The following is a 14,325-nucleotide window of genomic DNA, read 5'->3' as shown; positions in this document are numbered from 1 at the left end:
CCGCCGACTGCCGAGGACCTCGTGTCATTATCATGATGTATAGCACTTCATTCTACTGTTTTTTGTGTGTGTTTGTGTTTTTTTTTAGCAGTTTGCGTCCCCTGTGCATATAGTATCTGACCTGTTGGCCAAACTATGGAAGAGGGTCTTTATGAGCATACTGTTAAGTTGATAGTTGAGTCATGGTATTAAGAGAGGACGGCTGAAATGCACTGAATGGAAAAATGTAACACCATTAAGAATATAGGGAAAGTGGCATGAGAGCAAATGGGAAAATATTTTAGGAAGCGCTTCCTTAAAGTGTTTCCCAGAGGATTTGTGGAACTATGAGGGGTCGGACCTCGGACCTTTTGTTACAGGGTTGTGCTACTTTGGAAAATAAAAAATTGCATCAAGCAAGTGCACTTTGACAGCAAAATTAAAGAGGATTGATTGATTGATTCTAGTTTATTTCGAATATGAAAACAAAATAATAAAAAGAGAGTAAGACAAATCATTTAACATGACATGTAGAATACATATTCGAAAAGGAGTGAGAAGAAAATAAGAATAGAAAGATTAAAATCCTTGTCTAAACATGTCTTGTATTACAAAACATCAATACAATTTACCTATACACAATAATTATGCATACACATGCCCACATATGCATATATACACAAACACATGCACACATGCATACGAAAGGAAAAGAAACAACAACACAAATAGATAGATCTATGGAGAATTGTGTGCTTTTGACAACAGTTGAATCATAAACACAATGGTTGTAAAGATACAAAAAAGGAAATAAAGTCCCACCTGCAAGACTTATGATCATAAACAGCATGAACAACCCCCCATATATCAATTTAGCCAAATTACTTAAAGGAATTCAGAGAAACGTGTGTTCCATTTCTGCATCTTACTCACTTGATAGAAGACTATTTTCCTCTTGGCTGGCGAACAGAAAGTGTGTCCTAGCTGTCAAAGAGTGACGAAGAGTTTAAAATAACGTTGAGATGAAGTCATGGGGTTAGACAACTCAGAGTGACAAAAAGCATATTGTGAAACATGCTGTTTTTGGCATGTTGAATGAGGGGAACTTTTCTAAAATTAGATTAAAAAAGTCCATTCATTAACTCTCCAGATTGCTAAATAAGAATGTAGCGGTCATACATCAACCCCTAAATACATATTGCGTTGTGTTTGCACTCATGTTGACATGAATTATTGCATCCAATTTAGATTTTAGAGTGTTGCAAGAACCAGCCATATGTGGTCCTGAGGGGGATCCAAGAGGGAGTTAATTCACTGGTAGAGCTTTCGATGGTCAACCTCGCAAATCTGAACACTCCACCTGCTGCAGATCAGTATCCAGCTGTCTCTCCCAGCACTACCTACATACTCTGTGTGTTACAGTACATACTGTACATACTGTTTATGTGTGACTAACACTTCAGACTTTGCATTAAAGCTGTTAACTTTGCCCCTTGTTCCTTTCGGTTTAGCTTCCACTCCCCCGCAGTAATCACTTGTCAGAGCAAAATAAAAGCTCTTCTCGCTCCTGTGAGCTTCTTTGCGTTAGTGGTGCGTGTCCCATATCTCACACTTTGGACCGCATTCCTTCTGACACATCTTGACTTAATCAGTCCCACCAGGGTCGTACTGTACCAGGAGTTTTCATAGCGTGGCCAAAATTGAGTGACTTTTGGGCTGACTTTGTAAAAATGAAAGCAAAAGTAGAGTCATGTTTAAAAGATTGCATCAGTGCACAAAGAATTTGATTCAAGGCAGCTGGTGTTTATTAACTGTAATCTGTGACAAAGGTAAAAAAATAAATAAATACATTTCAACACGATGCAAAGGTAACACAATGGTTGGAGAGGATAAGTGGAACAAAACGAAAATAAATGTTGGAGATCGAAACCTTAACTCTGTTTCTAACTAAATTGGAAGGAATTTCTTGCTATTTATCCTTCGATTTACTTGAAACCATTCATCAGATTCACATGTTGACACTTGGCAAAGTACAAAAGGATGCTCCACTCTGTAGTTGTGAGTAGAAATGGGAATAATTAATCCATGATCTATTAATGGTTGTTAAGAATTTGATCAATCACGGGGAATTATTAATCGACAAATCGATAAATTATTATCTTTGACTGCGTATCAGTACTCACTGATAAAATGCGGCTCTCCTGCATATCTAATCAAGCACCAGGGGGCGGGGCTGTTTTTCTCCCCTGAAAAAAGCCTGGTTACTGATTGGATAAAACGCTAAGCAGGATATGACGTAGTACTCGATGCCACAACAACACGCACCTTGTAAACTTGCAACTTGTAAAAGCTATTTTTCAAAAAAGTGACTGGCGACAAATCCAGCAACTTTTTCTGGTGTTTTTCTTCTGGTTTCTTCTTAACGAGCCACGGGAGGAGTAAGAACCAGTCGAAGCGGCACAGTCCTCCTGCAGCAGTCTCTCCCAGCTGCAGAGCCGGAGGGGATGTTAACCCCTTAGCGTTCAGTCTGCAAATAGCTAAAAGGCTAACAGTTAGCTCTGTAGCAGTACAGTGTGTATGTGCTAACAGGCTAACAGTTAGCTCTGTAGCAGTACAGTGTGTATGTGCTAACAGGCTAACAGTTAGCTCTGTAGCAGTACAGTGTGTATGTGCTAACAGGCTAACAGTTAGCTCTGTAGCAGTACAGTGTGTATGTGCTGCTGCTGCAGGAGGTGTTTACTTAGCGATCTCTGTTTGTTTACAACAAGCACCGGACACTAAAAACTGTTGCCATTGTTTGTTTAAAAGTAGTGCAATAAAAATACAGATGTTTTCCCTAACATGATAAATAATCGTGATTACAATATTGATCAAAATAATCGTGATTATCATTTTGGCCATAATCGTGCAGCCCTAGTACTGTGTGTGTGTATATATATATATATATATATCTTTTATTTTGCACATGTGTGCTTGCAATGATTAATCGATCAATTGATCGTTAAGGTTATAGATAATCCAGTTGGCAGGTTTCTTCATAACGCCCATCGTTGTGAGGTTCTCAAGAACGCTGCAAACATCAGTACTTGAGGCCAAACAACGTGTCTCATCCAAACAGGCACGTTTTTAACAGTCAAAAGACTTGTTAAGTTGTGCAATTTTTTTTACTAATAAAGTGGGCACACTTTATGTATTCTGAGAATAAATGAAAGAAGATGACTTTGGGGCTTAAAAGGTCCTGTTTATCAGACTTTTGTAATGAAGTTGGTTTGTTGAGGTGGATGTTTGATGTTCTTCTACCTGGCATTACACCAGTAGTTCTGACATTGATTATCACAGTAATAAACTGCGGTGAATAGAAGAATTTGGAAGTGTTGTTCATGTTTTCACCATGTTTTGCAGAAACTATGTGGAATATAGACATAATCGCCAGCTTGTACAAATAGCGCGATGGTTGGTTGCATTTACATTAAATATTCCAAAAACAACAGTGCAAAATCCTGCAGGGGCTTATTTGGTCCAAGCCCGCATTTCATTCATTGATTGGCAGTAACTGCTCCCTAAATTCACTCATGCATCCAGCTTCATTCTTTTAATCTCCCTGCCTGTTTATTTCAGTGTCACATTGGATTTGATCTTTACATTTTCACGTCTCTTGTTTCACTTTTAGGCTTTACACAGTTCCTCTTTACAGAGAAGTAAAAGTGGACCAGAATCATTTTTCTTGGGACTTTCTCGCTTCCTAGTAGCTTTTTTCTAAAGTAGACTCTGGTTAAGTCAATCAGAAGTATAAGGACGGCTTTCTCACAGGAAATCTGAGCAATCGGGAAATCTATAGGCAGTTGTGAAACACTAGGCTGTGTGTACTAACCGCTGTGTTTAAATAGTGATGACTCCTATTTAAATTGATTTAATCTTAAATTTGCTCAGTTGACTCCTCTCTTTGTCTTGTTTTCTGATGCATCATGTTGAGTCAAACAGAATGAACAGAATTGACTTGACATAAGGATAAATAATTTACTGTGAAAGCGGGAAAATCTGTCTATTCAGACCACAGTGTGCTTTGTTTTTCCCTCAAATCTTTGCCCATTAATTTCCTTTAGGTCAGGATTAATCTGAAAGAAGAACTAAGCTAAAAAAGTCAGAAACATTGACTTTGAGATGCCAGTTTCAGAGAAGCAAGTTAACCGGAAGGGCTGTACCATCCATCGTTTAAAAAAAGATGGTTTTCACAATTTTAACTTGCGAAATAAACACATTACATAAACTGCAATATTGCTCAATTTTTTTTTTATAGTTACTTGAGAGAGAGAGTATTCGTAGAAATTCAACTGTAAATCTTTTTTTTTTTTCAACTTCTCTTTATTGTTTTTTTTTCCTTTCGTTCACATACAAAAATAAAGAAGATATATGTTAATTTATGCTTCAAATCAACACGAAAGAACAGAATGATAGTAGAAAAATAAAAGCAATAAAAAACAACAACAAACAAACAAAAACCTAGGTGGAGTCACATCAAATACCAAAACAATAATAATAAGAGAGATTTAAATATTAATAATACAACTTGGAGGATGTCAAGTTTTCTAAAATTTACATTTGCAAATTTTTAATGGGATTATATTTGGTTTAATAGTCCATAAATGGCTAACCGTCATTCTTTTTTTATTTGGGGCCTTTTGTGCTTAGTTGAATGTTGAATTAATCAAGAAAAAAAATTTCAGTTTTCTTTCATTTTTGTGATTCAACAAGTAATTTGTTGTATTTTAACAGTGTACTGAAAGCAGCAGAAAAGCAGAACTGAGTATACTTTAACATCTGTTCACATATTGTAATATATTTTCCTTATATTGTGCAACCCTATCAACCAGTGCATTATGTATCCTACGTCCATATACGATTGGGAATATTTCTCTCATGAATAAACGTGCAGAGTTCTTCTTGCCGTGATGCTTTCCTCTGCACCAACTGATAAACCTTCATGTCTTTTCACCTGCAGGTTCAGGGGAGGGATGTGGAAAGATCATTCAGCGATTCCCCAAGACGGACTGGGAGGGAACGGCGTTTCCTCAGGGGGTGGAGATGGTGAGTGATCCCCTAAACTCTAAACTGTTAAACTGAACAAAGCTGTTGTTACCTGGACATTCAAAGAACACCGTAACATACACTGCAAAAAAGGTGTGTCTAAAAAACAGATAAAAACAGTAAATCTGAGGGAAATGATCTTGCTGCATGGACAGATAATTTCACTTGACAAGATTTCTTAAATTAAGATTATTAAATCTAGAAATAAGCATGTTGTATGCTTAAAATAAGAAATTAACTCTTAAAACAAGATAAATTAAAGCTGCCAGCAGCGATGAACTGGCCCGAGCAGAGTGACCTGATGATTGTTTGTTTCTTACCAAGATAAAAAAAACTTTAGATTTAAAAGTGTTAGATAATTTATCTTGTTTTAAGAGTTAATTTCTAATTTTAAGCGTTCAACATGCTTATTTCTAGATTTAATAATCTTAATTTAAGAAATCTTGTCAAGTGAAATTATCTGTCCATGCAGCAAGATCATTTCCCTCAGATTTAGTGTTTTTATCTTGTTTAGACCCTCCTTTTTGCAGTGTACTGGGGCAAAAAAAAGATGCCAGTTGAGACATTTTATATATGTTTTGGTGTCTTAAGATTCAGAGTCGGAACACAAAACTCTGACAGCTTTGCAGCTTTTTATTAATAAATAGAGAAATAGAAATATGTATTACTTCCTGTTTAGACAACTCAATGATTAGTCAATATTGACGCAATCACAGGAAAGAAAGTTGTCTGCTTTGCTTCTACATACAGATACACTACATTGCAAATATTTAAGAACATTTGAAATGTTGTCTCCCTTCTTCTGCATGATTTGATGTTTTATGATTAGATAGTGATCAGTCTGGTGTCTGAATGGTTGCATGTTTATTGTGTTTGTGGCCTTTACAGTCTGTAGTGTGGCACACTATCACAATTTCATAGTTCACAACAGAACAACATGTCTGGGACCAGTTAATGTGTGATGTACACAGGTTGTACAGTAGTTTTCTAGTTAGTGAGTGTCCTTGACTCTGCGCCCCTTACCCATTACCAGCTTCCGGGTTTGATATCTGGGAATTCTTTCAGCGTCTCCCAAAAAATTATCTGGCATTTTCAGTGTCACAAGATGACAGATTGTACCCGAGGGAATGTGCCCTTTGGAGCTTGTGCAGTGGATATTGGCATTTCCTGTTTCAGATAAATTCCTAATGATTGTTTACTCAAACGTTTGTTTTAAAAACACTTTGCATGGTTCATAATTGGGTCCATTGCTGCCTGCCTCCATCTTCCTCTTCAGGAATATTAACCCTTTGATGCTCAACATATAAACACCTTCTAATGCACAACATGGGTAAAAAATGACCTGCATCATTCCCCATGTTATTTCATGCTGGCTGTGTGTTTGAATATCTTTTTTTTTTATTACAACAGATCATTATATCAATTTTTCCTTTCATATTTTATGACGAAAAATAGTTTTTGTATTATTACATCAAGTTTACACACATGGGTCAAAAATGACCTTGTGCATTAGAAGCGTAGTGATACAAAAAGTGATCCACTAAATTAACAATTTGAGTATATGTGTAACTATGTTTGTCTTATTTTGAAGGTTTAACTTTAAAAGAGTTGTTAGAACCACCAGATTACATTGGAAAATCACATATTTTAACATTTGAGACTTATTAGAGCCACCAAATAATAATTTCCATTGGAAAAACACCAATTTAACAAAATAGGATAGTTAATATTTGTGTCTTCGTTGTCAGGTTTTAAATTGGTGACAACCTATAAACACCTTCTAATGCACAACATGGGTCAAAAATGACCTTGTGCATTAGAATCGAGCGATTTAAAAAAAAAGGGTTTTTATTCAAAAAGTAAGAAATGAAAACAAAAAATTAGGATGTATGATGATCAAAAACAAGTTAATTGAGGAAAACCTGCAAATGTACTGAATAATGTAGTTAATTATTGCAAAGATATAGAATATAAAAACTTAGTCGGGTCATTTTAGACCATGTTGTGCATCAAAGGGTTAAGACAAGAGTTTCATTTCTCCGTGCCTCGTCTCCAGGGGGTCTCTTATCACTACACACACCACAATGGATGGACAAATATTTGCTTATCAGCACTGGGAAAAACTCTCTCTGGCAGTGAACAGTTTCATACTGCACAGGACATTAGCGCCAGTGTTGTATCTGTTTTTGTTCATTTATATTGGCTACTACAGATAAGCTTTTAATGACTAAGCAGAATAGTTTTTTGGCAGACGACAAGGAGTGAAAAATGCAAACTGGCTTTAAATCCCAACACACAAGTTCTATCCAGCACATACTTCTGTAATGTTACATTTAAAGGGCAGTTTTCAATACAGCACTAATAAATGACATGTCAATATCAAAAGCAGGGAAGATTTACAGCAACAATGTGTGTTGTTTTGTACTTTGCAGTAGAAGTTTCTGAGTTCGGTGGAGGTCACAGGTTTTTGGGAGCCAAGTGATGCAGAGCGGAGCAGCAGCAGGTGTAGAGGCCAACTGGTTGCATAATATGGGTCAGATATGGAAGCCAAGATAAATGGAGAGCTAATCCAAACAACTGACATTCCTCACCATCTCGTGTTTAGATGAGGTCATTTTTTTTGCACCGTGACAAGAGCCTGTTGTAGAAGGGCAAATATAATATAGCTTATTAATACAAACTAAAACTTAACTGAGTAAGTTATTTCCTGAAGAATCTCACTCATGGTTTTTGGCACTGTGTGTAAAATATTTATTTTTGTAATCAAATTGGCTCCCCCTCGTCGACTGAAATGTAAGTGAATGCTTTTTAAATAATAAATTAAATGTTTTCCTAGTCAGATTTTGAAGTTTAACATTTACATTTGTTATTTTGGATAAATTGTGAATACACTTCAGTTTGACTTTAACTCGCACAGGAGAGCTTCTGATTCTGGCCAATATTACTCTTTAAGTCTTTAAGAGGCTGTAGGGGGTAAAACTAGAAGACCTAAGGAATCAAACAGAGTTCTATGGAAACACATGCTCACTTTATTTTTTGGTAAAAAGCCATGCAACTTTTTGCATGCAATATAAATGTCTTGGGACATATTTTAGCATGGATTTTTGGAAGGTGTTCCTCCTAGATCTTGGGGTCTTAATGTGACATTTTGGAGTGATTTTTGACATTTTTTGTTAATTCTTGAGTGGCAAAAAAGGCTTAAACTTAGCACCAAGTCTGTGTAAAAACAGTATCAACTCAAAATTGCTGCAACAACTTATAAGACATAAGTGAGCATGGAACTGGCCAGTAAATACTGCCATCATATCGTCTAAGCCAGGGGTCGGCAACCTGAGGCTCCGGAGCCACGTGTCTTTATTTTTTTACATTTTGAATCTAATTTATCATTGGTGAAGGTCCAAAGTAATTTGTATTCTTCAATTGTAACAATATGCAGATGATACACAACAGTAAAAATGTTTTAAAAACATATTACTCCACTAAAATGTGAGTCATAGCTTATAAAAGTCTACGGGCCGGCACCTTAACTTCTAAATTTGACCAACTTCAAGTCTAGTTTTTAATTCCCCCCGCTAGACTAGCTTTCGATTCCAAATCGTCTGAGATATCTCTTCGGTTTCCAGCCTCTGATTTGCACTTGGGTCCTGGCTGCATTCTGACAAAATCATAGTAATAAATGCTGATTGTGACCTATTAATAATGTTGGTAGGCTAATTTAGACTTAATAGGCTATTTTATCTTCATTTTAAGGCTCAAAATAAGATTTGCGGCTCCATTCCGACTGTTTTTCTCTTATTTTGGCGCCCTTGTCTAAGCCCTATGCTCCAAGCTTTGTAACTAAACTAAATGTTGTCCAGGCCCCTCACCAAAAAACAATATTTATTACAGATTTATGACTTGACAAACAGTACTGAGGATCTCAAATTCCTCGTCATGTTCCCAGCTTTCAGATGATGTAAACCACTTCTATGTGGCATATATAGTTGACCTATTATCTCCCCCTAAATGTCCTCTTGTCCCTCCCTTATAAAGACAAACATGGGTCTCTGTGTGTCTTAATCTCTATATCTTTTAATAAGAGTTGCACAGACATGGTCACAGAGTTACTATTATAGCATGACCCTTGTTTATGCAATGGTATTTATAAGGCAATTGAGGACATGTGAGGCATTTCTTCCAGCACAAATAGACATGTTGTGAGTGGGTGGTTTGAATAGCATGCAGGCGTCTTCCTGTGTAACTCATTGAGTCTGTTGGTGGCCATCAAGAGTTCCTTGTTGTGAGGTATTGCTTAGAGACGAGCAGTGGTGTCTCTAATGGTGAAACTCAGGTCTCGTCAAAGCCAACAAGCTGTTCTTAACTGACTAGGGAAACTATGAATAATTAAGAAATAAAAGTATGTCCTGTCCAGACAAAGTGTCAAGTAGAATTTTGGAGATTGAAGCGATCTTTAACCTCTCAGTGACTCTGAGCGATGAGCCACGATGGCGCTTTTCTCTCAACATCATCCCTCAAGTATCCTGTCATACTTTCATGGAGTTTAAATTTAGAAACACTGCCGCAACTTTAGCTAAATCTATTAGCTTAGTGCTTCCAGATGTCAGTCAGGACCTGCATACCATTTTTTTTGGTGCCTGTGTGGGTGTGTGTGTAAATTTTTTGTATTCCATCTCGCTGAAGTGATCCCCCCCGATGCTTCTTCATTATGTGTCAGCCAGGACTGAAATTGAGACATACTGCAATCCCCAGAGTGTAAAGAAAGCACAAAGCATGATGTTACTCATTGAAGGCAGCAACCCCGAGCTGAAACAAGAGGATGCTTTCAATGCTAGGTCTCTTTTTTGGCAAATACCCCACATATTTGCTGAAACTGTTCATCTGAGATACAACTATATGTAGAAGAAGAGTGCGGAGGATTGGATGACATGATGAATAAGACTCAGCTTTGGCCTTTTTTTTAATGAAATTGCGCCCAGAGGACTGAGCAAGGACAGGAAAGAGGGGGTTGTTCCAGAAATGTGCCTTCCTTACTATGTTGTGTGTGACAAACTTTGGTTTGGAGCCAAATGACTGAAATTCCAGCTTTGAAGCTTTAATGAAGATACACCATAGTGTTTAACAGACCCACTAAGCAATTTGCATTTTGGCTCTGTTCTGGCCTGGTATGTAAACCATTATTATTTGCACATTTTCTCGACTCCATGAAAAAGAAAATGAGTCATTTACAAACACTAAGGAACACATCTGTAGAAAACAGTGGATGAAGCTGAGCACGAAAAGCATTTTGCGGTCACAACAGGCCCCCAGCGAACTAAATAACCACAGATGAGGAATGCACCAAGAAAAAGCGTTTACAACTTGTGCTAGGAAAAATGTGTTTCTAATCTTTTCAGGCAAGTGATGATGACAGGAACCAGCTCAAGTCCTCATCTGTTATGGATGAGCCAGGTCTGTAGATGGAGGTCAGTCAGTTGTGCACCTAGTACATTTCCATCACCTCTGCCTCCAGTATAAAGACACAGTCCTCATCATATACTGTCAACGGACAGAGGACCTCAAGGCAATAGTCACGTAGGAGGTTTTACATTTGAAAAAAGAGAATTTCTGAATAAGAGAAATTGCTTTTCTAGAATCAATTGGGGATTACCAAGATTTGTACTATGAGCACTTGCCAGCAGTTCCGGCAGAACAGATAAAGAAAGAAAAGTATTTACTAATTTTACTTACTTGAAGAGCTACTATAACGTGCAGGACGTGGCTTACGTGACAAAAGATGCTGAGCTGTTGACTCAACAACACTAAGGTTGACTCGACCTTTAAACTGATGTTTACAAGAATAGAAAATTATGGTTGTTTGGAGCCTGGCATCAACCTCTCAGTTCATTTTTTCGACCCCAAGGGGCATTATGATGGAGCACAGATTAAATTGCCTAAAAACAATCAGATCAACACAATATGACCCGAGGCAATTGGAACACCATGCACAGTGTTTGGTCCAACTTGAAGCTAAACAGTCAATAAAATGTGTTTCTGAAAACATTTTAGGTGAGAAATAGACAGTTTGTTCTGGGTTTCACCTTGATTTAATGATTTAAATGGCTGTGACTGGCCCAGCTGGGGTTAGGAATCTGTCTGAATGGGGGACACATGTGCCCGAGCAAATAAAACATGATTTTGGCAGATTCAACTGGTTTCCAGGATAGGTTTTTTTGTTGTTGTTTTTTTGCTTTTCATTTTAACTTAATGTACTTGGCAGAATTATGGTGATCTCTTAGGGCTGGGCAATATATCGATACAAAAGATATATCCATTTTTCACTTAATTTGCACTAAGTTGTATATAGTATATAGTATATTGTTAAATGCCTTTTTCCATTAGATTGTTTATTTTTTATCTTTATCTTAAAGGGAAATAATTTTGTGTACAATTTTTGTGGTCGGCTGTAACAAAGAAATTTCCCTGCTGTGGGATTAATGAAGTCGAATCTAATCTAATCTAATATCGATATGTTTTTAAATGTGATATGGAATTAGACCATATCGCATATATCGATATAGTTCTTTTTTTCCCCTCTTTTTTTATATATATAAATGCTGCCCTTACTAGGGTTTGTCATATTTAGTTCTTTTGTAATGTTCTTTATTCTTTTCTCATATAAATATATTTATTTCAGAAAAAGATTGGCCGCATTTTATTTCATAGGCTATTATATATATATATAAGATATTTTTCATTTCATTTTAAATGAAGTTCCAATAAAACTACTTGTGACTTGATGTCATATTTGACTTTGACTGAACATTTGCTTTCACTTTGCGATACAAATATCGGGATATATATTGTATATCGATATTCAGCCTAAATATATCGGGATATGACTTTTGGTCCATATCGCCCAGCCCTATTCCAAGATAGGTTTTTCTTTTCTTTTCTTTTTTTACTATTCATTTTAACTTTACTTGGCAGAAATATGGTGATCTCTCTTGCTGCCATAGGTGGAATTTTACCAATTCTCAGTTGTGTCAGCCTGCTTGGCCTTACAGTAACACTTTTATAGCTTTGCATGACAGCCAAAGTACAACTATCTAACTATCCCAGCATTCCTCTCTGTTACTGTTAGTGACCCTCGTCATGCTCCTGATACACAGTGACTGTCCATATTTTGTATATTTACATTTACATCCTGATCGTTTGAATCAAAGTCATAAAATGTGCCACACAAATGCCAAAGGAATGCTTGGAATGTCTTTGGTGTTTACTGTTTAATTGCTCATGCTGCTTGTTTAATTACAACACCATTTGTTTAAAGCTTGGAGTATGTGAACGTTCATAACATCCGCTGCTTGCAGACAACATATCGCTGTCAAGTGTAGATTGGTGAGCTGTACACTCTTCCTCTGTTATTCTCTTCTCTCTCTTCTGCTCTTGTTCCTTTCACGCTCCATTTTCTTTCATGTTTTAATGGCCTGTAGTAATTGCAGGTATAAAGTCCACATTGTAAGACAACCAGCTGGACATTAAGCTTTCTGAAATCCATCTAATCCAAGATTTGGTGTTTGGAGTAACAAACACCAAGTCTTTTCCAAGCTTGCTTTTTTCAGGTCACAATGCTTGCCAGCAAACTGAGTTATAAATTTTACTGCTAACTTCATCTAAATGAAACCTTCATGCTTAGTATTTTAACACAGCGAAGGCAACGTGCCTCCAATTTATGGCAGGAAGGTTTTTGTTTAATGCTGTTGGTTGCGTGTAATAACGGAGGTACATAAAACAAATTGACTCAGTGTTTTAAAACAGAACCTGTTAAAACTGGCTGAATCCCTTTAGAAAGCTTGTGAAATAGTCATTTAATACAGTGAAGTTTTAATGTTCTCATTATTTATCTTACTTTTCCTCACTTTTTTTAAATGTTTCATTATGTGTGAAGTTATGTGTTAGATACTGAAAGTGATTTTTTTTATTATTTTGCTTCTTTTTGCCTTGTGCCCATCTTTTTTTCTAATATTAGATATCTGTCATTGCTAAATATGAAAGTTAAATGCTAATGAAGTCACATTTCATAATTCATACACTGCAAAAAAATGGTGTCTAAAACACTAAATCTGAGGGAAATGATCTTGCTGCATGGACAGATAATTTCACTTGACAATATTACTTAAATTAGGATTATTAAATCTAGAAATAAGCATGTTGAACACTTAAAATAAGAAATTAACTCTTAAAACAGGATAAATTAAAGCTGCAAGCAGCGATGAACTGGCCTGAGCAGAGTGCACAAAATTACCAAAAATATATATAAAAATGACCACTAAAAAGACACAAATTGAAAAAAAAGACACAAAATGACCAACAAAGACACAAAACTACCATTAAAAAGACACAAAATGAACAATAAAAGACGTGAAATGACCAAAAAAGACACACACTGACCAAAAAAAGATGTAAAAATGACCACTAAAAAGACTCAATGATGAAATTAACTCTTAAAACAAGGTAAATTAAAGCTGCAAGCAGCGATGAACTGGCCCGAGCAGAGTGACCTGATGATTATTTGTTTCTTACTAAGATAAAAAAAACTTTAGTGTTAAATCATTTATCTTGTTTTAATAGTTAATTTCTTATTTTAAGTGTTCAACATGCTTATTTCTAGATTCAACAATCTTAATTTAAGAAATCTTGTCAAGGTAAATTATCTGTCCATGCAGCAAGATCATTTCCCTCAGATTTACTGTTTTTATCTGGTTTTTAGACACACCTTTTTTTGCAGTGTATGCACAATCTTGCATCCAACGTCTACATTTCCATTCAAAATCAAAGAAAATCTTTTTCTAGAACAAAGCATGCCTCCTAAAAACAAACCTACATAACTAGACCACACATTGTAAATGTAAAAAAAAGTACTTCAAAGCACCGTGAAACAAACAGAAATGAAAACCTCCAAACAGTGAAGATGACAACATAGAAGTGGATAGCGGCTTATGTTTATGTTTGGCTTGGCCTTCAGTCTATATGTGTATATACTGTATGTGCGTACGTGTTGGGTGAAGAGAGATGTCTTGTGATGCCCGAGAGGTCACACACATTCCAAAGCACCACAAAGTTCAGTGTTGAACATATGAGGGTCAGTCCATTACATGTAGCCTGCAGACAGCGTCCTGTCAGCGCTCTCATTCCTGCTGTCTCCGCTCAAGTCATGATGCCCGCCAGGTGAAAGAAACGCCACGTACCATTACGCAACGATGAACAACATGGTCTAAAGTG

At 36.5% G+C, this 14,325-nt stretch overlaps 1 protein-coding gene across 1 annotated transcript in view; it reads left to right on the top strand.

Annotated features, from left to right (window-relative positions):
- Positions 1–14,325, top strand: part of sbf2 (SET binding factor 2) — a 177,441-nt gene that overhangs the window by 16,012 nt on the left and 147,104 nt on the right. The window contains 1 exon segment of the mRNA XM_059359455.1: positions 4,979–5,064. Coding sequence (XP_059215438.1) covers positions 4,979–5,064 — 86 coding nt within the window.

This window comes from Centropristis striata, chromosome 2 (genome assembly GCF_030273125.1).
Source record: "Centropristis striata isolate RG_2023a ecotype Rhode Island chromosome 2, C.striata_1.0, whole genome shotgun sequence".
NCBI lineage: Eukaryota > Metazoa > Chordata > Actinopteri > Perciformes > Serranidae > Centropristis > Centropristis striata.
The sequence above is the reverse complement of the archived record's forward strand: the minus strand, read 5'-3'. Positions and strand labels throughout refer to the sequence as shown.